The sequence below is a fragment of the Mya arenaria genome, chromosome 13 (assembly GCF_026914265.1).
Source record: "Mya arenaria isolate MELC-2E11 chromosome 13, ASM2691426v1".
Taxonomy (NCBI): domain Eukaryota; kingdom Metazoa; phylum Mollusca; class Bivalvia; order Myida; family Myidae; genus Mya; species Mya arenaria.
Genome location: NC_069134.1, coordinates 20,070,674 through 20,095,548, shown reverse-complemented (window position 1 = coordinate 20,095,548; position 24,875 = coordinate 20,070,674). Strand labels below are relative to the sequence as shown.

Genomic DNA, 24,875 nt, shown 5'->3' with positions numbered 1-24,875 from the left:
GGTCTGTGTTATTTTGTTTTCATTACAAAATTTCTGTAGATAATCTCAGCACTAGAAAACTGTAAAAATGCCATTAAAATATTATGATTGCTCCTGTAATTCCAGACAGAAAAAAAGTTAAATAATGACCTAAGATGATTCAAACTCACAAACACAAAGTATTATGATTCAGCTTCTTGCTGGCTTCCAGACTTTGTCAAACATGATGAATAGTAGCCCATTAATCTTCGGGCTTATAGGATTGACTTGGTCTCTGATTTGAAATCTAATACCCCAGCAATATTTTTAAAGTAAATAAGTGATGTTATTTATATTTAATGGGAACTTCATTTTCATCTGGGACGGAAATTCATTGTAAGAGTAATTTGTCATTTTGGGACTAGATATAAGTTACTTAATCATATTTTTTTCCTCAACATTTAATTCAAAATTCTCCTAATTGTAAAACATGGTTGACAAAGCATGCCAACTCTAGAAATCCCCAATAGTTTGCAGTTTCATTAAGTCACTTAAGATTTCCTTTAAGAAAAAACACACATACATTTGAAAGCTGTTGGCTCGATATCCCAGGGTCTGGCCAAAATACTTCAAACTTTGCGAATATCAAGCCAAGCGAGAATGCTTATACAGAGCTAAACAAAATCGGTCCTTTACATCCAGTTCAAGCCATCGAGGAAATCAAGCCAAGGGATATCGAGCCAACAGGTTTCGACTGTATGATTTAATTAAACATGTATTTTAAATAATCATGGTATTGCATTTAAAAAAAAATAATTTTAATGCATGTTCATGTTTAACTCATTTGATTTAAATGATAAAGAAAAAAAGCATATGATTTGAGTACAGATAAAGCAATATAAACCCTAAAAAATATTATTTTTTAATTAATAGCTATGTAGCCCAAATTCCCAAGTTTAAAAATCGCCAAAATATATCGCTTCTATTTTTTTTATCTGCTACCTAAATCACATACTTGTTTTTGTTGTGATCATTATGGTTTAATGTGTCAATGTGTTAAACGTGATAATGCATTAAAATTAAAAAAAACCATTGCATCAACCTATTTTGTGGGCCTTAAAAGCGTTACTCCCAAGATTGTATCAAAACTAGGAGAAGTCTTTAAATTTCAAAATACAATTCTGATTTTAAGCCATATTCCAATTTAATGGAACTTTCCTGTCTAAATGATTTTTAAAATATTTTTGCTTTATCAGAATTATTCAAAACCAAACATTATGTTCCAAATAATCTCCCTTTATGTAAAATCGATGTGTTTCTTCTCAAAGTACAACATTTATTTATTCTAGAATATATATCGATTGATATCAGTAGATCAGTTTAAGGTGTTTTTATCAGTTAGATGGAGAACTATAATGTATTGAATGTTTTTGTAAGATAAGTTTTACCAGCATTAGTTTTTGCCATACATTCATCATTATAATCATTATTGCATCTGGTTAATGTTTTCATCCGAGTCCTTGCAGAATAATGTGGCGTCTTAAAACCTCATTTCAAATTGCAAAAAATTCATTTCAAATTGCCGATGACTTTAAGTGCAGGCTGCAGTTCCAACAGCAAGATTATGCATAATATTTTCTTGGGGCCAAAGTATAAATTCCAGCGAGTATTTGCCTTTGAAGACCATGCTGATGTCCACACATATAAAAGTTAGAAAAAATTAAAACATAATTATAATTATTTGACTTTTTTTTGGTCTGCTTTAAACATTCTATGTTCACTTTTAAGGGGAAAAAATATACATGCAAGAAACTCACAACAACTTCAGCTAGACTTTTGAAGAACTATATGTTACTGTGTATTGTTAAGAAAAACAATACCACAACCTATTTTGATTGTGGAGAAAACCATGATCCCGCGCTCACATATAAATGCCTTATCATTTCTTTCTAAATTTTATGTCTTTACCCAGATACCGACAGAAAAAAAGTATGAGAAGCATAAATAAATGCCATGGTTGATGAACTGCACATGGCTTTTACCCATCATACTGCTTCATAGACCTTTTACCAACATGCATAAACCCATCAATCTCTTACCAATGTGGTCTCAATGGTTTAAAATCTTTTGGATTGCATAGGCTATTAAAATTTTGATATTAGGCCAAGCATTAAAACCTTGCTTTCGGAATAAGATACACACGTTATTCATTAATTTGGAAGTTCCAACCCCAAAATTCACAACCAGAGTGCTTGTTTAGGTCTTATCTAATTATACAACATTTTAAGTCAATGTCACTAGCCAATGCCATTCAGTGTGTTTTTCTCAAAGTTTTAACATAATAAAAACAATATATATGATATTCTCTTTTGGTATTTTCAGCATAAAAATTCTTAGTCTTTGAAAACAATGTTTTATGTAAATTAAGAACTAACAGTTGAGTGCTTGCTTAATGTACATCGACACTAAGAGTGATTAACAATTCAAGATTGATACTGTGATTCAAACTTGTTTAGTATTATTCAAGGGATGGAATAAATTGGATATTCCTGCTGTCACAATTTTTTTGGTTAAACATTATTTACGAAGATAAGTGCAGGCTATTAGCCCGACATAATTGCAATTTTCTGTCTACGGGACCCAATTTGTCTTTCCATAAAATCTTGACATTGCTTCGCAAGTTTTTGCAAAGAAACCTATAAAATCTCGAAAATGCATTTCCTTGGCTATAATTTTACTAGGCACAAATATATAAGCCAGTAAATGCGTTTTTTTTCCTCTCTGGAAAATAATGTTTTCGAGGGAAAATGTAGCGAATAATAGATTGAAAGAAACATTATGGAAGATGACATTTACATGGCTGACCACAGTGTGAGTCATGTGAACAGAGCATTCTCCATCAGGAGGATGAGGATCACTTGAATAGTCGGAAACTGACAATTGGGAACTTGTTAGGTTTTAAGAGGAAAATAAGAATAGGTTGATAGCTATGGTGCTTGAAGTATGATACATTATTTGCACATTATTAAATAGTATCATTAAGTACATGTAAAAGGGATTACAAGACCAATTGTGTGTTATTTACAATTTAAAGGGAATATATTTTGAACAGAACGTGAATAATCTATTTCCACAGTTAATATATTCCTGAAAACGTGAAAATCAGTTTTAAATAGGGTGTTTGTGAATATAAATATGTTTGGTAACAGGCTTTCTTGACATAATTAATTTGCCTAACAATGGTGGTCTGGTCCTGTGATTGTCAGGGGCCCTGTTGGAAGGAATAACAATGTATTTTCTCGGAAATTACCCAGAAATTACCCAGAAAACATTCTTGGGAACTGATTCGGAACCAGGCTGGCATGTGTGAAGGGCTTATCTTGATTGTTTTGTAGAGCTGTTCTTCACTTACTGACTTGGTTGAAGCGATTCAGTTAAACCGGTTTCAAAAGGGCAAACATGGAAAAAATTGTTGCTGAAATTGCAGAGAGAGGTTTATCAGATAGTGATACGTTTTTGGCATAAGGAGTTGCTCCATGCAGGAGTTGCCTGGTAGAAGGACTACTGAGCTGTATTTGAATGTGTGATATTTTCTTCTATGCTAAAAAGGTGACAGAACATTTAGGTAGACCAGCTGGATATTCTCACAACGGCTTCTGAATGTCGGAAACAAGTGCTTGGACCAGGTTCATCCATGGGGAAGAAATGAATGGCTTGGTAGACATGTGATCATGTTTTCTGGGAAAAACTCTTAAACAAGAGGAGGAACTGATGAGAGATATCTGGCTGATGAATCAGGGGTACAAAACAGACCTGATGCTTTTAAATTGGACATTAATTGGTTTGGAGCTTTCCAATTAAACTGAAATTGAGCATTGCAGATGTCTTAACATGGGGTTCACTGTTGTAATTGTTGTGTTTTCTTAGTAGGATTGACTGTTGATGGATTGGAAATTTATTTGATAGACTGAAAATGGTCTGCTTTATGTAAGGAAGAGATCTATTTTTTTTAGTGACATGATTTTTTTGGTGTGCTCAGTAATTTTAGTGACAAAGTTAGTCTGATCCAGTAACAACTGGGGAGGAATTATTTAAAAAAACAAAACATTGTACTGTTTTTTGGAGAGTAGAATTTCGTCCCGATTTTCTGCAATTTTATTAGTAGACTATTGTATTTTGTGACACAATAAATCAGAACATAATTCCAGTAATTTCACACAACAGCAGATGTTTCATATGACAAATATTTTTTGTGAACATTGAAACAGTTCTCATTTATCGAAGGGAATAGCTGAATATCCACTGCATAGTATTATGAATAGAGCTGTTTTGTCAGAAATCTGAGCTTTACGTGTTTTTTATGACTATTTGACATGAGTTTCGCTAGAACTCAGTTGAAGCCTTTTATGTAATAGGAGAAATCTCGGACCATGGCAGAAGGCTCTGATGACATTTTCAGATCAATATTGTGAATGAAAGATTTTGAGTGATATGGAACTTATCTTTTATGCATTGGTGTAGGAATCATTTTTTTACCTTACCGCATCCTGTTTGGTGGAAATCTGTGAAAAATTGACCTGCTGATCTCTCTGTATTAACTCGGAACTTCAAAGATGCATTTGTGTATGAAATAGATAAGTTTTCATTGATTTTGGCTTTGAATGCTTAGAAATTGGAATGCCCTTCACCATAACTTTGATTGTTATGGATTTACCATTTATTTAAGGAGTTAAAGAATTTTTTGAAAGGATATTTATTGGATTCATTTACAGAAATTGTTTATTCTGCAAACAGAGTACTTGCTTTGAAGGAGTGACTTATGCATTTAATTTGAGAGAAAAAATAGCCACAGACAACACAAGCTTTTAGGAAGGATTTTCCTAACGTTTTAGGTTCAGTGTGGACATCATGATATACATGTAACATACTTCATGGCAATAATTACATAGAAGGTGGACATTTTGGAGAAACACAACCATTGGTGGATTTTTAATGTGGTTGAATTAACATTTGTTTTACGCAAAGAAGATATCCAAACAACCTTCAAGTGCTTTTAAATTTCGACAATCGAAGCTGCGGCCCTATTGTGTGGTGGTCAGTTATTGTTTGAATTGCGGTAAAGGTTAATGCTTTTGAAGGAATTTTTGTTTAAATTTATCTATTTAATTTTAAGTTTTTTTTTAAAGCTCTCTCACTATTGACCTTATAAACAGTTAACGGATTATGCTGGAGTAACACAGAGCAATAACGAGACAGGAGAATGATCTACCAGAGAATCAGACAAACATACGAGAAATAAAACGGTTAAATTTAAACGTACATTGTATGTATTGTGATCAATCTAAATAATGGATTACCCCGATGTAGATTATGACGAAAATTTGGATTATGTGGCATCAGTTTTCGGAAAAGGAACAGAAAATAATAACGGTAACTTTTTTATTGTATTTTGTGGACATGACTTTTGTTGGTTATAATTTTGAAAATTATAAAGGGCTTTTAATCCAAGATTTTTAAAACATGATGCCAATTTACTTAAAAATATGATAATAATCATATTACCACAATTATATTTAAGAAATCGTTAAAATCAATTTCAGAACATTTATTTGACCAATTTATCAAAATGAAAATGGAATTTTCTCCTATCATAATCTCTGGTCCTGAAGCTTGTCAAGTCCCATGGGTACCAAAACAGTGTTAATATTCCTGAAAGCCCTTGAATATTTTATAAACATGTCAACCAAAGGCACCACTGGAATCGGACGTTTTATGTATTTTTACATTTTTTTCAAGATCTGGATAATTCCATTGACTCCATTATAATCTTTTTAGTATGAAGGTTTTATCTAATGAAATCTAAACACTGATGCATCCCAGTGGGAAAGGAAATAAAAAAAAATTGCATGTTGCAATACTGGCATGCAAATCAATGCAATAAAGCTGAATCTGTTGATATTCTGTGCATGAAGCAAAATTTTGGAGCACATCAAATGATGTAAAAAGTATAAGTTGATATTGTCTTTTATGAATTTTATGCAAAAGAAAATCAATTTATTTCATGCTTTCCAGTGTTTTATTAAAAAAATTGAAACAGCGAGTTAAACAACTTACTATTTTACTGTTTCCCTTCAATTAAATTAAATTAATTGGGTCCAGTTTACTTTGAAAAACTAATGTAAATCCAAACAGTGCTGGGAAGAAAAGGCAATTTTGTAATTTCCAGTACCATGTACAAATTTTTCTTAAGATTTGCATCTTAATTCTTATTCATATTAAAAAAATGGGCGTGAAGTACATTAGGAGTTATTTTCTCTCTCTCAAATGCATCTCTCGAAGAATTGCATACCAAGGTATTTAATGTAAAAGTCTACCATTTTGATGCAATTACTGGCAATTTAGAGGTTACATTAATTCATGACCTTGGCAATTAATAATTACGTGACATATGCAATGATTACTGAAAGGAAATTAATGATGCCATTAGTGAAATAACAGGAAAGATTAATGATAGTGGGGAAAGTCTAACTGAAAACAGGGTGTTAATATCCATCATGGTTCAAGTTTCACATTGTCACAGTGACAGAAGTAAGAAAAATTCTATAAGGATAGCAATTCTGATTCCATGATAAAACACTTTGGGTTATGCTGTTGGTTAATATGACAGAGATGTATGAAGGGGGTAAACGGAACCTTACAATGGATGAACATTATCAAAGATATGCCACAAACTTCAAACTGCATTTTCGTTTGTGGGGTTAATGACAGAATGAACTAATGTAATCCTTCTGTATTTTAATGTAGGTTGGTATCTTCAGTCATTTGGGGTGGTGTGTAAGCTTATTTTTTCTCACACTCGGGCGTTGTCCATTCTGATAAGATTGTTAGGTCATTTTAGGTTTTGGGAGCTTAGTCAGAATGTAATCCTGGTTAGAGCTACCCTGGTTGTTTAACATGCACTATTGTATTATAGCACTGTCACACAGGACCCCGCATTTAATGTCCTTCCAGGAAGAGGATTAGTCTTTTTTAGTGGTGAGGCGGGGAATCGAACCTGCGACCCTTGGATTGACAGTCATGTGTGTTAATTACCACTCAGACCAAGGATCTGTCACAATCACCTTCAGGCATTAACCCTATGATTTATATATACCAATCCTAATTACATTATGATGTCATCATTGACAAAATGGTCATGACATGTGGAAACTGTTGAAGATCTTTTAGGATGAAATTCAAATCATATTAATAATGACAAGTTATGCATTTTAAAGGCCAATTTCTATTAAACTTAATCTTCCTTGAGTTATGGCCAATAGATTACTGAGAAAGACTTATAGAGACAAGCACTGGCATGCTTGCATTACTCTGACTTGTTCAAATATTTGCACTGACTGCATGGTGGACTTGAGTGACTTAATGTTCCAACAATTTAGATGCTATGCTCTATGGTCATTGTTTAATGCCACAGAAGATTTAAGTTATAGATCTGTTTCAAAATATATTGTTTTCCTAGAAATAATAAAATGCAGTATGGAAAGTCTCAAACCTTTGTTGTTTGACATTCATTGGCCTCTGATTTTGTTTTTTGTAGAAACTGGTAGACATGGACCAGATGTTTTCTTGTGGTTGCTGTTCTTTTTGACAATTATACCGCATTTGAATGACAAATATAGGTCCTTGGGTCTAGACGTGATGACATTATTTAAAGCATTGTTTATTGGTGGCTGCTTAGAAATGACAATGAAACAAGGATGTTTGCATGTCTAAGAGAGGGGGGGGATTACCATACTCCGTCAAAACTAGAAACTGGAGGCTATATTCCAATGAATGAATCCACTGTCCAATTGCAGGATGCTTGTACCTATCATGAGGTTAATTTTAAGCCATGTGACCTCTTGGCTCAGGGGTCAACATGTGACACCACCATTACTAACCTCCAACATTAAGCTTACAGTTCCTTCCATAAGGCAAATGGCAAATGTACCATATATAATCACTGGTTTAAGATCAAACTTAACGCAAAACAAATAACATGTGGCCAAGGTCAAGCGTAAGTAATAAAAGCAAATGTTGCAACCATTGATTTAGTATCTTAATGGCAAGTCAGGTCAACAATTCAGCCAGTGCATTTTGATACAAAAATATTTTGACAATGTCTGAATTACCACGTTATCATTCATTATGATCTTTTTTGTCATGGTGAAGATCAGTGACCAAGCAAATCAGAATTTATAAAAACATTTGAATATTTGTTCTTCTTCTTAGTTCAATGGCAGGTACATGTCATCGAAAACTACTTAAAATATTTTTTATCATTTTTTGTTATCTCTCTGTTATGATTTATTACACACATATAAAGTCTTTGTTTATTCTTTGGTCAAGATTTGAACTGGTTAAAATCAAATGACACAGGTCAAACAAGGGAGGTTCCTTGGTCACATTGTACAAGGCATCTGTGTTTTGTACAAGTTTGTCTTGTCCTATTTGTGTTGGTGTAAACATTTCTTGTCACCATGGTAATCTATTTTGATTGTTGGTGTGACCCCCCCCCTCTCCCCCATTCCCCTACCCCTTGTGTTACAATTACTTCTTCATTTTCTACTTGAATCTGTTGGGACAAATGATATAAATTCCTGTGTTCTGCCCTTAAAAAGCCCCAACTACTGCATACCAAATGATTAGGTTTTTGCCTTCATAATGATTAAGAAACCCTTATTCATCATAATCATCCTTCTTCAGTGCATTTAGTTTTGTCATTCTAAATCAAGTCGGAGAACTTACAGACACTTAAAAAAGAAATTATAAATGCAGGAATTTATAAATCGTTCAAAATTGTAGTGGCATATGTAGATATTTACATGCTATTTACATCCAAAACTAGCAAAGTGCATTCTCGCAATGTGGTTCCTTAATTGAAAATTATGGATAAACCATGTTTCGAGAATAACATAAGAACCATGCTGATTGGTTCCTTTGGTTTATAATTATATACTTACAAAACGTTGTGTGCTGCCAACGGCTGAAGCTATGGCTCCGTGCATCTTGCTGAATTTTTTGGAGAATGTTGCGTTACTGTTGTATCTTCAAACATTAAAATTTACATGTCAGAGTGATCATGGACTTAACAATATAATGAAAGAAAATTGGAGTAGTTTTTTCTGTTATCAAATGAGAAATCGCCTGCCCACACTCTTTATCCTACAGCAAGATCGCAGTTTCAAACTGAAAAAGTGTACAGTTTCTGTTACAACTATTCCAAACCAGCTCTCAGAATGTCTACTTTCTTGTTGTCCTGATAAGCCCAGCCTAAACGTGATTGTTGGCCAAACACTGGCCACTTTTCTGATAGCATTTTGATCCTTTAATTGGTTGGTAATTGGTAGCAGGCCTGGGCAGGGTCAGGGGATGGGTTCACGTGTTTGTTCACCTGGGCATGGACAGCTATTAGCTCACCTATGCTATGGAAATATATGAAAAAAACACCTGGGCAATGGGTCACTGTAAATTGTGCTAATTAATTAATTTTAATTAATTTATATCATAAAATCAAAATTACTTATGAAAACCATTGATGTCAATTTCTTATTAATTTTACTAAAAGCAAGTTGAAGGTCAAGGTCACTATATGATAGTTGTGTGTTTCCTATTCTTCTATATTCAATTAATAGAAGAGGGTAAATTCTTTACGGGTATTTTGTTTTGTTGAAACCATCACTCACACTTCTTAATAAAAATATGTGATAAAAAAGTTTTATTTTAAAACAATTGAAACTAATGTTGAAGGAAAGTGGTGTCTCTCTTCCATCATATTGTGTACTTCTCCTAGCCGAATTGTTCCAAACAGTTGAATCTTGGCAGATTTTATCGCGACTGATTGCCATTCTAGTGGTGGCAAGTCCTCAATCCAGCTGTCCATATATTTCACATAAAATGCCAAAATGGCAGAACATTTTGTCAGTCAGAGCTGAGTAGAAACGTTTTTTTGTGCAAATTTATCTGAATAATTTAGCTAGCTATAGATTGGAAATGGCACCAGAAAATTTATAGAAATGATCAGAACCACATTTTGTACTCGTGAGTTTGTGTCATAAATTTTAGACTTTGTTCATAACAAGGCGTAATGTTTATTGGATCTTATCTTTTTATTATCCAATCCAAGCAAGATGACTTGGGGAGTGGGAGGGGATGAGTAAAAGACTAAATTTTGAAAACAAATTGTAAAGCTTATTTTTAACCTGAAGCGAATACCACATGAATGCATCAAATGGCATCCAGATCTTGAAACCTTGTTTGGAATGGGTCCATTTGAGTATGTTTGTCTAATGGTTTAAACGAAACAGATTAGATCATCCAACCAAGTGCCATTATGTAACCTGCAAAATACAAGCCTTCTATTGGTCGACACAATACATGATTAATGACTTGTGACTCAGGTCAATTCTTCTCTGAGTAGGCCTTAAATAAAGAGGAACTGGGAAGCGCAAGAGAAGCGAAGCGCATTCATTTCTATTTTAGACTGAATCTTAACCCAACAGCATGGTGTGAAGTGTATAATACACTTGTGCAAAATGAGCTCATTAGAGTGGCATTAAGTATTGTATGCCCATTAACCTCTTCAGACACATTAAAATCATCTTGCAGGCTGCAAGTTATTACTCAGTTATGCCCCCTTAAATGCTTAATGTTTCTTAATGTATATTTTCCAAGGAAAATGTTGAGGTATTGTCATATAGCCTTTAATAGTATCATCTGTAGACTTTCATCTTGGCCATAACAAATGTCTTAATTAGTAAAAATCTTTGTTAAGTTGGTTTGGTTTTTTTGTTGGATATTTGACTTATGGTGTCAACATGCTTCAGAAAGAAAAGACTACAACTTTCTCTTCTCTCGGTACAGTATGGAAACACATAACTCCAGGCAGTCAAATGTAATTTCATGAAACAGTTGTCAAAATAAGTTACTGTCAGTCCAAGTTTCATACTTTTTCTATCTATCAAAGAATTATCTAAATGTTTTTGCTTGCCATTCCCCCTTTAGGCCTGAACGGAATGCGAGGTTGATTAATAAGAGCTGGCGTTGCGATACTCCATGATCTAAATCAGTAAAGATGTCGGAAACGGGAAAAAAAAATAGGAGGGGTGGTGACTATTTCATCTATGTTATGCCATTTTTTCATCTGCAGTCTGCAATTATTATTTTTTTTTGTTGCAATAAATCCCTCCCAGTCTAAATGAACTAGAACAGCTAAAATTGTTAAGAACTGGAAAGTCGTGACAAGTATAAATCACAGAGTTCCTGGAGATATCAGTGCCTTCTGTTGAAACAGCATTTTGGAAATTCAAAACCTCTGGGTTCTAGATGGCAGCAGGGCAATTACTAGACTATTAACAAGTTTTTATAATAATTGTTGTATAATATTTCTCACTGAATTTGCATCACTAATTGGATGGAAATTGGCAATAAAATGAAGTATTTTCATGACAAATTATAGGAAATGTCATTCTCTCCAGGTGAAGATGATTACTGCACCTTTTTGGAAACAGTCTTTCAGACGGGTCATGCTTTCCTTGCACTCAGGAACAATTTCACTGCAAGTTTTGAACATAACATTTGCATCCAAAGTATGAATATTGTACTGTAGAAGCTGTTACTCATGATAAGAATTCTGTGTTGAGATTTTTGGTAATTAAAATGATAAACATAAAACAAACATAAAGCCTTGAGATTGGGAAGTCTAGAAAATTGACAGCCTATCAGTTATATTGTTCCTAAACCTCACTCCCTGCCGGGAAAACAATGAAGGCGAAGGTGCTTTCCATCAAGAATTAGCCGGTTTGTTTGTTCATGTCTGTCTTCGAGCTTTTTTTCCCTTCTCTCTAATCCCGGGATAAAAATATGTTTGACATTAGCTATGAAGTTTTTAACTCTCATAATTGAATTAAAGGTAAAAAGTTACATCATGTACTCTATGTGTGTGCCCTGTCTGCTACTGCAGAGAGCTAACTTTTTTATTTTTACTGGTACTGGCATAATTTTTTATGTGTATGTGTATAATGGATTAATGTGAGAAAAAATGGAAATCTCTGGTGGGCTCTAGACAGACCACACTTCTTCTAACATGGTGACTAAGTAACGAGAATGAACATAATAGACAAACCAATTAAGGTCACAAAAATCAATGAATCTATTGAGGAAAACCTTACTGGAATCCAGATTAATTGTCCGGAACTTCTTTGAAACAATGCATTCAATTATAGAGCCTGGTGGCTATCAAGATTTGAAATATTTAGTATGGCTAGTAGCTGAATGAGTACTGGAACTTTGGAAAAAAAGCCAGAAATCAATGTTTTATTGCTAGATGGCATGTCTAGTAAGGGAATGTTGGTAAAAAATATAGTGAGTATGTTACATTTCTCGATGATTTCCCAGGGGAGGGGTGTTGACATGGTTCACAAACCTCAAGACATTTTCTCAATAATTGTTCAGTTGCTTGTTCACTGTCAATTTGTTTTCCATGTTTACTTCTAGAAAATGTCAAACATTTTAGGAAAATCACACTGAAAATGGCATTGTATACATTATAAGTTGTAAACCATAGATAAGATTATAACCTACATTTCCAGGCAATAAAATTGTCTATTGGTATTCAACAAGTACAACGCAAATTAGTCGTTAAGAATTGCAGTTTTAAATCTAAGTCAGTTAGAACATATCATGTTCAATATTACCAAGTAAAAATGCCTGCTTGCTCCGCCCTTTATAATCATTAAGATTTTACAAAATATGTTCTAAATAAGTATCATTTGCTTGTGGGAGAGGTACAAAATATCTTCGTTGATGTGCCAAAGATTTTTTTTACTCAATGCTCAGTTTATAAAACTCGCATAACAGTCAAACACTGGGAGAAATGACAGAATCAAGGAAGCATAAACACACAGATAAGGGCTACAGTAATAAAGAAAACATTTTTGTCCAGAATAAGCTTGTGTTTATTGCTGATAGTTCGCTGACACCAAGTCTAGAGTCTTATCTGGCGCATAAAAGTGTAATAAAGACCTCCTTATTGTTGCAGATTTCTATTTTTTCTTCAGCTGATTCTAGACTGTTTATTACCGTTCTTCCATAAAATATAATTATTAGATTGGAAAAATGAAGAGTTGCAGAGTCGATATGCTATTCCTGCTGTTTTATTACCGAGATTTGTCTTTCATCGCTGCTCTGTGCACTGCGCTGTGCGCTGTATTGTTGTGGCTTCTTGTAGTAAATAATGTTGAATTTAATCTTTTGCTGGCCAACATATCGAGGGGTGAAAGCGAAAAGGTTCTAAGTGACATTAAATAAAGAAGCAGATAGAACCTTTTCGCTTTTACCCCTCGATATGGAAACATGTCTCAAAACCAATAAGTGACGTACTCCAGGCACACCAGGTTTGAGCATGAGGGTTAGAACAAGGTGGATTATTGTCAATGTCCAGATTCTTGATTGATTTTAAGAATAAATCAATGGATGACCAGTGATTTGCCGAAAGGAAGAAATAAGTTTTGTGGTAACTGACTGTAGATACATCATTCCATCTATGTTAATCAATGTCCTTTCTTTATTTCAGCGGGCCATGTCAGACTCGATGTTCCAATGCAGAATGAGACGCGTTTCCGTAACGACAATCTGCGTCTGCGCTGTGAAATCACAGGATATCCAATACCCAAGTATCAGTGGTTCAAAGATGATGTCATCCTTAAAACCAAGGATCGGGTCAGCATCAAGATCACACCGTGGGGATCGAGGTTAGATTTCAGGAAATTATTTCACCTCAATAGCTCAGTGGTAGAGCGTCCATTTTGGATGCGGAAAGGTCTGGGGTTCAATCCCGAAATCGCATAATTCCGAAAGATTTAAAGAAGTTATACCAATAGCGCTTGGCATAAGTGAGTAGGAATGGAAAAGTTGAGAGTACTCAGTACTGGTTAAACCAAGGAATGTTACTCTCATGTATGGGTGCTACACACTGGGCATGATGAGAAACTGAGAGGTCTCTTTGAAAGGAGCTAGGGTATCACACCTGCATATTCTTGTATCTTACTCGATATCTTCAACTCTGCTTATATCTAGGTGTGACTGGGATTTCTATCTCAAGTCACTTACATGACATTAAAAGACTTTTTAAGTCATGATGGCATTATGCAAAGCTAGATCAGGCCAAAGTGCAGCCAACGGATGTGGGTAGAATGGAACTTAACTTTTATAGCTATAGAAAAAACATGTAAAAAAGATTATCGCTGCAATATATTTCCCAATTGTCGAAACTCGAAAGATCTTGTTTAACCAAGGTAAACATCTAGACTTTCTCATAGCACTATAAGTATATTTTTTAAATATGCAACTCTTATCTTCAGGTTGCGCATTCGTAGCTTGACCCCGGATGACAGCGGCATGTATGGTTGCCGAGGATGGAACAGCTTCGGTTCAGTGAATACAACGGGATATGTACAAGTCAAGTCAGGTATGGGAAATGTTATGTAAAGTAATAATTAGAAATTAATTGACAATAAGTAAGGAAAATACCTTTCCAATCTTGAATGGGGTCTGCACATGTATTTTGATAATCGCTTTATCTTTTAAAAAGATAATTATGACTTGCTAAATACAATTAAGAGCTGAACAACTTAGTAATATCTAAATGACTCTGGAATATGAATGATGGTCTATTATTGATATTATGTCTCACTTTAAGAGTTATCAAAGAACTAAATAGACAAAAGATCATTATTTGTGCTTGACTGAGAGATTACACGGCCTATTATTTGCAGAAGTTGCCCCTAACAAAGATTCTGACTATGACGATGTCAATATGCCGATATTTGATGGGGATGATGCAGGTGGAATAACCGGCGGGGACGCCAGGTAGGTTACACACCACCTTACACCACTGTATCTTATATGTTGTATTGCACCATTAGTAACTCGTGACCGTGACTGAGGACTTGTTAGTGTGAGAAAGGCTCCCATGAAACATTTGGGATGCAAGAAAATATAAAACCCATAATTGGGTTTGTGATAAAGTAGGATTAGGTTGGTAACTGACTCTGCAAAAGTAGAATATTTTCTCTTCGTTATTTGTTCACCCACATTGTAGACATTCATAGTAGTTCTTATATGACAGCATTCTATTATAAAAAGAATTCTAAAAAATACTAAAATACATAATTTTCGGCCTTTCTTGCCATACAATCTAGCCTTCACAAAATAAGTACATTTAGCCTAAAATGACTTTTTTAGTTATAATGGAACTGTAGTCATTTCTTTTTTTGTTAATATCTTTAAAATTCTCTTAAATAATGACATTCTCGTTTAATATCTTTGAATTGTTAGTCTTGATAACGTTAACTATCTTCCCTGATTGCAGAAATCAAATGCACACAAGTAGCTTAACTTTCCACCAATGTATAATTTATTTCTTGTATACATGTTGTGAATAATACTGAATTAAACTATAATTGTATATTTGGAGCATCAAGGTGAACGTATGCTAATGAGTATGACACTTCCTTAAATAGTGTCATTTTTGCACTTTTGCCCCAAAGTGAACTTAATTCTTACTGTAAAGCTGCACTTGATATAACCCAAATATTTGGTCCATTATAAAAATTATTCACAACATGTACTTGAATTATGATTTTTCGTTGTTGACACTTTAACTAATCCAGGCTTTATATTGTATTCAAACAGCTTTAAGGGCGGCTGGGATCCCGATCAATGGTAAGTTGGCACTCGCGTAGGCGGCTTGCATTATGCTACTCCGACTAGAAATGTTAGAAAAAATCTGGAAATATTTCCTGTTTTAAAATGTCCATAATGCGATGCATGTAACTGCTTTATCATGTCAATTATATGTCTCGATGTGATGAGATCAAAAACATGGTTAAATTATGGGCTTTTATTGAAAATTAATCAAATGTTGGGTAAAAACAATATGTAAGGGGAATAATCACTACGGACCAATGTCTATAGTAAAGATTGTTTGTGTTTTCTTATAGTCTGATATTAGGCCTAGCATTGGTCCTCGCCATCCATAGCATCCTACTTTTATGTATTTTATTTTCACTTAAGCAATAATTATCAAATCTTTTCCAAACTTGGTTATAATATTGAGGTTGATCAACAGCCAGATCACATTCTTAACTCCAGATTTATGGTGCTTTAATTGGCAAAATTTTACTTAATTGACTTTGTCTGCTCTCTAATTTTAGCATTTCTTAACCAATCTTTACCAAACTTTGTATCAATGTAAATTGGCATAAGACCTTCACTGAGTCAGATCAGCAGCCAGATCACATTATTTACCCTGGAATAATGACTCTTGATTGTCCAAATTCACTGTCTGGTCAATTTGATCATTAGTTATTTCTAACAAAAAATGTTAACAATTTGTGCATATGTGCTCATCACAACACCCCATAGTCTGAAGCCTTCATTTAGAGAAAAAGGCGTCTCTCTGGCCCTTGTTATAAAATGACAATGACTTATTTTGGTCAAAACATCTCTTTGGACAAAAACAACCATAAAAGACACATATTTCTATACCTAATCATTTAACCATAAACTAACACTGCCACTATAATCCATTCTACAGGAAGGATGGCGGAGACATTGATGGATCTCCCTCCTCTGAGCAGCAGACCCAGCAGCCATTCTGCCAGCAGCACCGTGCCAATGTGTGTGCCACCTACGTTGGCAACAAGTCCATATATGTAACTTCTCGATATGCACAAGGACTGCGAGAGGACAAGGTCATGGGTATGTAAAGGATTTCACTGGTATCTTACAGTTTCTGGATAAATAATTCTACCCATACCTATATATAACAGAATTCGAGGGCTTAGAGCAAAACAGTCTTTACTTCATATTTAAATACAGTCAAAACTCGATGGCTCGATATTCTAGGGACCGGCCAAAGTACTTCGAGCCTCAAGAATATCGAGCCAACCGGGATTGCTTACAGAATGTTATTTTTTCATTTGTTACATAAAGTCTTATTTACCTCGTTTGTTATTGGCTACGCTATCCCCGCAAGAGTATTTATTGGGCATAGTTACGCACCCTAAATTTCGTAATATGTCTTATTCGATTATTAGAAAATATAATTTTATTTTTTTATTTATAATACATTTATGCAAAAACAAGTAATTGTAAACACAAACATAGCTATAAGTTATATCAAAATGCATAGTAATTTAGGGATGGATAATAATTAGAGACAGAACTTAAAAGTGATGGCATGTTTATTCAAACTGTTAAACCATTTAAATTCGATAATAATTATAATATCAGTCAAGCAATTTTAATCGATTAGCGCCTTGTGCTAAATGAAGCCAATCAAACAAATCAAGGTGTGAGATTCTTAACTGAAGCCACGAAAATGACATCGACCCATGCAAACAAATCAAAGTGTGAAATTCTTGTTTAGGACCGCGAAAACGACTTCGAGCGTGGAGAAATATCGACCCTCAAGATATCGAGCCATCCGATCGAAATTTATATGAACAAAGAGTAAATAAAAAACGGTCCTTTTAATTTGGTTCGAGCCAACGAGGATATCGAGCCATGAGATATCGAGCCAACGAGTTTCGACTGTAGAACAAGTTACATCAGTCTTTTGCTTAGCCCTCGAGATGTGTATATCTATATAAAATCCGAGAAACAATTTCATACATGATATGATTAGAAGACATGTAGATCGTAATCACCCTTTTTACACACCACGCCTCAAAATTCAGCAACAACCTAGCTGTACTATTTATCCTAAAAACGACCAATCTTCAAGAGAATCAGGCTTATCACTGACAAGTGATTGAATACCCATATTTCATAAACAAACTCTAAACCTTAAGAATTTTTTTCAATCCATTTTAAATCCTTTTTTGTTTTGCATACATAGTTGACTTCAAATTTTAAATTTCAGATACTGTGATGTATACCAATTTTAAGCATTCGATTTCAATGTGGAATATAATTTTGACCTTTCTTTTCCAGCTGCCCTTAGTGTAATTGGGCACTCCAACGACCTGTCCACCCAATGTGGGAGGTATGCAATCTCTCTAATATGCCACTTCTCATTCCCACACTGTGAGGCTCAGGGCGCCCGCGAGCCTGTGCCGTGGATGATCTGTAAGGACGAGTGCGAAATGCTGGAGAACCAGATATGTCGGGAGGAGTACGTCACCGCCAAACACCACCAGCTCATTGGTTAGTGCAATATGCATAGATATTCATGAGAAGTTCACACTGATTTGTCTTAACTCATTAAAAAGAAAAAGAAATGAACATAAACAACAGAGAGCAATACTTAATCATGTGAATTTTGGATGCCTGATACCCCATATTGTTTTTCTATCTTTTAAAAGTTTGATGTAGATAAAAAAATATCATATGGAAAAGAATGTCATAAACAAATATTTTGAGGCGGGTTTCATATCCGTTTGGTTTAATATGAAATGCTTTTCGTAATAACAGCAACCAATTGAAATGATTTCTTAGGGGCTATTTTGTGTAAAAATATTTCAAATGAGTTATTTATTTCTCCCTCACAGACAATAGTGTATTACCTAGCTGCAAGGACCTACCCGACTATGGAACTCCATGTGTCCGTCTGGGTGTTCCCATCAAGGGATATGATGGTGAGTTGCTTTATTACTGACCACATGGAATTGCCTCTTGTGTGCATTACCGTACCCCAATACCTGCCATATTACTTCAATTGTTACATATAATACATTTTGAATGAATATCAATTGAAAAAACTCTTACGATCGCAAAATTTATAAGTAAATAACAAGATGGTTTTTTTTCTTATTTTTTCTTAAAATTTATAGCTTAGTCATAAATTTCAAGATGAATAATTGAAATATACATATATTTCAATTATTTATCTTAAAATTTATGAAATGATTTAAATTATATAGTGAGTGCAGTATTGTCCTATTCCACAGCACCGTCACATTTATTTTTATGTTTGTCTAACTCTTGCAATATTGTTTAGATAAAGTATTTGTATTTTCTTTGAAGAAGTATGGTGATTCCCTTATATAGTCTATCAGTTAATTGCCGGTAACACCTCGATCAAAACTGTGACAAGTCAACTAGGACTTATAATAGGATTTTTTGCCTTCTATTAGAACTGTCACACCTCTACATTTCAGACAAGTGTTACAAGAATAATGGAGCCAACTATCGTGGGATGGCAGCACGCACAAAGAGTGGGAAGACCTGTCAAAATTGGAACTATAACTCTGAGTTTCCCATAAACAAACCAGCCTTCAGCGACTTACTCGGTATGAAGCAATTAACTGTTAGAATTTATGCAGTACTGCAGGCAAATATAAACATAAATAAATAATACAATTTTATCTCTCTAGTCAGGACTTTTTTGGGGTAAACATATTTTTTGGACTATTGTTTTGACTGGTTTAAACATATTTTTGATCACTTCAGAACATAAGCATGTCCTGTACAATGACTCAAACTATCTGTAAACAATTGGGAGAAAAGAAGAAAAACACCTCGTAAAAGTACAGTAACTGCTATGGTAATGAAACTGTTTCCTAACCATGTCCTTCTATCATAGGTGACCACAACTTGTGTAGGAACCCCAACGGTACGATGACTGGCCCCTGGTGCTACACCGACCCTTACTTCCGCTACAAGGAGCTCTGTGACGTCCCAGTCTGTGGTATGAACAATTTACATTTATTGTTTGATCCTCTTTGAATGAATGAAATACGATTTTGCTGAAGTTGCATACAATATGCTAACAATTTTATAAAAAAAAAGAATTTATGCCATTTCATTTGATTGCTATGTCTTTAAGTTTGAATATTTTTTGTCCAAGTTTTATCAGCTATAAAAATTATGATAACACAATCGTCAGAATAGATTGTCGCCAAAATATATTCATTATTTGTGATAATGCTCTCATATTATTAAGAAAACTTCATTTTTTGCACATTTGAATATTGAAATACATTATATTGTTTAACTTGTCTGATTTCAGCATCTGGAGTTCCCAGTGAATCCAGTAACCTGGTTGTGATTATCGTTCCCGGCATTATTGTCCCTCTCGTTCTCATCATACTGCTAGCCCTTGTCTGCTTCTGCCAGCGATCCAAACGGAACAACTCTGCCAAAACAAAGACCATCAACAACAAGGCTCAGAACATGGAGTTGTGTCCCTTGACTGCTAAGGCGCCTACACAACGAGTGCGGGAATTCCCGTTATCTTCTGTGCGATTTTTGCAAGAACTTGGTGAAGGTGCTTTTGGAAAAGTGTACAAAGGTGAAGTCATGGGGTTGTTTGGTGAAAATACTGTTTCTAAAGTTGCCATAAAAACTCTGAAAGAGAATGCAGCACCTAAAACTCAGAATGACTTTAGGCGTGAAGTTGATATGATGTCGGAAATGCGACATCCGAACATTGTGTGTTTGCTCGGGGTTGTGATGAAACAAGAGCCAATGTGTATGCTGTTTGAGTTTATGTCTGGTGGAGATCTTCATGAGTATCTCATACAGCATTCTCCTCATTCTGATATGTCTGTCGTGTCAGATGAGGAGAGCTTACAGAGGCCGATTCTCGATTATGGAGACATGCTGCATATATCGACCCAGATTGCATCTGGAATGGAGTACTTGGCCAGTCATCATTTCGTCCATCGGGACTTGGCTGCCAGGAATATTCTCGTGGGAGACAACCTTACTGTGAAGATATCAGACTTTGGGTTATCTCGAGATGTGTACTCCTCCGATTACTATAGAGTTCAGAGCAAATCTCTACTGCCGGTGAGGTGGATGCCACCAGAGGCCATCATGTATGGCAAGTTCACTACAGAGAGCGACATCTGGGCTTTTGGTGTTGTTTTGTGGGAAACCTTCAGCTATGGCCTACAGCCATACTATGGTTTCTCCAATCAAGAGGTGATTGAGATGATTCGATCTCGTCAAATATTGCCGAGTCCGGAGGACTGCCCGGCTAGAATGTACGGACTGATGGTGGAGTGTTGGCATGAAATGCCCACCCGCCGACCTAATTTCCGGGAAGTTCATGCGCGCTTACGTGCTTGGAAGAGTGAACTGCTTATGCAGAATCCTCACTGGAGCTTGTCCCAAAGTCATTCAGCTCACTCCAGCTCCCACCAAAGCTCACTTCAGAGTGGACCTAGTCAACAAGGGAGCACCGGACCCAGTAACACCACTGCCATGACCGGGCTCACAGGGAGCAGTAACAACTCTGACCCAGACGGTCGATTCGGCCCCCTGCCAGCGGCACCGCCCCCTCTCATCACCATGCCAACCACCCAGAGTGGTTACCCCCCTAACCCTGGGCAACAACCTGTCACCGTGACATTTCAAGGAATGCCCACACAGAAACAGATCTATAGTGCTTTAAACTCTATTCAGCAACAGAACAATAAGAATGTCATTATGCAGCAACAGCCGCAGAATACGAATGGACCTACAAAGATTTCACCCCCAGAGTCCGTAGCTAGTGGATCTAGCTCCGGTTCATCTACAAATAAGTCAAAAATCGCAAATTCTACAAACAGTGCCACAGACTCAAGCAAATCACCACCGCCATATGCGGAATGTAACCGTTTCAATAATTTTCTTTCGCAGAATGCTTACATTCCGGAACAAAGAACTGCAGAAATTTGAGATTATTGCGGATAGTGTGAATCTGTGTTAGCTCTTGATGAGAAAATGTTTTATGTAATGAAAGGCTTAAATTTCTATACCAGTTATGTGTACCTTAAGTCCTGTTTTATTTTCTGGTACAATTGTTAGAAACAGAGTAATACTATTTGTATACAAAGTTGATTAGCCTGTAAATAAATTAAACGAAAATCCATGGTTTTTATATTCTACGGCTCTGTAAAATTTGGAAATATATAGTTCTTTAAACATTGTTTTCTAAATAACACAATGCTATTTTAAACTTTTTTTCATTAAATTTACTTTAAACTTGTTTGTATAGAATTATATTGTGACTATCAGCTATCACTGTTTTTTTTGCTTAAGTTGTTAGTTGATACCTTTCGGTTTTGTTGTGACTTGGACTTGGCTATTTGCTTTCCATGCTGTGATGTTTCAGATGTCTTAATCATTATGTATTTACTCTGATTTCTGCTTTGCAAAAGCATTTGTTCCTGGTGTGTTTGTGTATTTTACTTTTTTTTAATGTACTTAAGGGCTGAATGATAAACTGTATTAAGTGTAATGATTTCATTAAACATGTTCATACAGTTTAGCATTTTTCCTGGAAAATTGACTTTTTATCAAATAGCTGGAGCCTTTTAAAGAAAGTATAAAATAAAAAAAATTAAAGAAATATCTGTATTACTGAATATATTAATGAAAAACACTGTTAGTGAACTACAATTTCTACATGTTTTTACTGACAACTGTTTTGGAGCAAAATTGAACTAAAAAAAAAAATGTGAATTGTTTTTTTAAGCCAATTTCTGTTACTGAAATTGGTCCAGCAAGATCAAAATTGGTCGAGATCGGTAAATTAAGGTTTTGAGAAGCCCTGCTCTAAACATAATTTTATAAAGGTTTTTAAGTGAAATTATACCTTTTACAAAGTTTAATGACTATAGTTTTCATGCCTTTCATGTTATTGACTTTTAAATTATTTTGTTATTTTTCTTGATGACTACCGTGTGATGAATTTGGGTGAAAAGACGTTTTTATTTCTTATGTTTAATATAAGACATTAATGATAATGAAGCATAATTGTTATTGTTTATCGTAAAGTGCTTAAAGTTATGATTTAATATTTTAAATATATTTGATTTCAAAGGGCTATTAGATAGTATTCCTGTAAAATAAAGTTGTACAAATGATTGAAATATAATTTTGACTGTCAAAATAACTAACTTTGTTAAAATGTTAAGATAAGCCTCGCCATTTTATAATTCTGATATTTAGATGTACCTCATGGATCTGATTTAAATTTGCCAATTTTACAATAGGCAAAAAAGTTAGAAAATGGTAATGCTGCCTTTAAAAATTAATCTGAACAATGATTGATATGTCCATGTAAAGAAGCAGAAATGATGAACAAACCACATCACTCATAAAGCATCGTATATATCATGAAATGTTCTTTTTTTTATGATTATAATTTACATGTATTACGGTACCATGTATATTGTAATGTTGAACCAAAGTTTTTTTTCCTGGTGCAATATAGTAATTTTATATTATATAATTATGTACATATAATTGTGTATGTTTAGTTAATGTTTTATGTTAGTGATCAGCATATAGAAAATTGCATTATATAAGTTAATAGACATGTATTATCATCATTCAGGCAAGCATGTAAAAGTTTACATTCTATAAGTTTAGACATGTATTATCATTCAGGCAGGCATGTAAAAGTTAACATTTTATCATATGGTCATATATTCTTTAAATATATATTATTGAAATGAATATTTTGTGGCTCATAACTCTCTGTGAAACAATGTAACAGTTTTGACATATACTACTGCAGTAGATGGCAAGATTGAAAGATATACTATATAAGCCGCATCTCGCGATTTTGGGCCTTTAGACATGATTACTACAAATGAAATAATCATTAATAGAATAAGCTAAAAATAGTAAATTTTTCTTTATTACTTCCTCACTTTTTCCTTTAAAAGCGTTGTCATTGGTGCATTATTTTCTTCATGATTAAGGACAATCACTTTACTGGTACTCAAACATCCAAATTATTTAAGAATACTAACTTTAAACTTTTCTTAAGCTATTTTCCATAAAGGTTTTGGGTTAGGATAAAAACTAAAATTAAAAGCTAAAGGTAAAAAAGTGCGTCCTATGCATAGTATAATACGGTAGTTGGAATTTTGTTAATTATGCGTGCCATTTCAATAATAAAGTTTTGTTGATATGACACCATGTGTTTGAAGTCATTTGTGTAATGTTCATGTGTGTGACGTCAAATATAGTGTTCAAAATACACAATGTAAACACATACTTAACGCAGCTTTAGAGATATCATCATTACATTTTCAATATCGCTTTCTGAACTGTCATTTAATTGAAATATCTAATGAAACATTAAAATCAAACGACATCTAAAGGCCCAAAACTGTGTGTTGCAGCTCATAAACTGATTCAGCATTTTGCTCCTATGGAGATAAGAGCCTTATTATTCGTGAATTTTGAAAGTATTTGATGGGTAAATTCTTAAAAATGGCATTTTTATTTAACATTTTTTAGTTCAAGAAGCAGTAAGGACGTTTTTAGTTACCGGTAAGAGTGTTTGGAAGGCTTAACGACTCAATTTTGATGTTATAAATTTTCAGTTATTTAACAAAAAATCAAAATTATATTCAAACTAGAAGGGAAGGGAAATAAAAAAGATATATTATATTTTTTCAAGAAACGAAGGCATTGAGCCTCTAACGCAGTTATACACATCAGTATTTGCATAAAAATGTTCGCATAAGTCACACTTCATTGTTCTTTGGATATAGCCTTTATTTTGTATTAACCACGCTTTTTGCAAAGCTATGTTTTCAGCATCATTTCTATTCATTTTAATTTTAAGAAAAAAAATGGTGCTAAATAACATTACAATTATAATACAGCCATAATTACTTTTGATGGAAATTACTGCAAATGTACATACGCAACGCAAGATTGTCTTGTTATTCATATTGAGATATATGACGCAGTCTTGCTTCTAATGTGTATCCTGCTTGTTGAACACACTCTAGACCAGTTTTAAGTATTGTATTTTGTAAGTGTCAGTTACTTTTTCGAAGTCAGCACTATCATTCTTTGTGTTTTGCATGTATATAAATGCCTATGGATAAACACATTTCACTTCTATTAAAATGTTTCTAATTCGA

General features: G+C 34.3%; 1 protein-coding gene across 6 annotated transcripts in view; it reads left to right on the top strand.

Moving 5' to 3' along the window:
* LOC128213471 (inactive tyrosine-protein kinase transmembrane receptor ROR1-like) overlaps nucleotides 1–24,875 on the top strand; it is a 155,780-nt gene extending 130,905 nt beyond the window's left edge. For 5 of the 6 annotated variants that reach the window (XM_052919197.1, XM_052919196.1, XM_052919198.1 and 2 more), the window contains 10 exons: nucleotides 13,568–13,745; nucleotides 14,355–14,461; nucleotides 14,769–14,862; nucleotides 15,688–15,717; nucleotides 16,592–16,755; nucleotides 17,992–18,204; nucleotides 18,549–18,635; nucleotides 19,158–19,289; nucleotides 19,583–19,687; nucleotides 20,009–24,875. In XM_052919197.1, the coding sequence (XP_052775157.1) occupies nucleotides 13,568–13,745; nucleotides 14,355–14,461; nucleotides 14,769–14,862; nucleotides 15,688–15,717; nucleotides 16,592–16,755; nucleotides 17,992–18,204; nucleotides 18,549–18,635; nucleotides 19,158–19,289; nucleotides 19,583–19,687; nucleotides 20,009–21,663 (2,765 nt within the window). In that variant the 3' untranslated portion in view covers nucleotides 21,664–24,875. Of the gene's footprint in view, nucleotides 1–2,881; nucleotides 5,389–13,567; nucleotides 13,746–14,354; nucleotides 14,462–14,768; nucleotides 14,863–15,687; nucleotides 15,718–16,591; nucleotides 16,756–17,991; nucleotides 18,205–18,548; nucleotides 18,636–19,157; nucleotides 19,290–19,582; nucleotides 19,688–20,008 lie in introns of those variants that run through there. The other variant, XM_052919201.1, reaches the window with a different exon arrangement.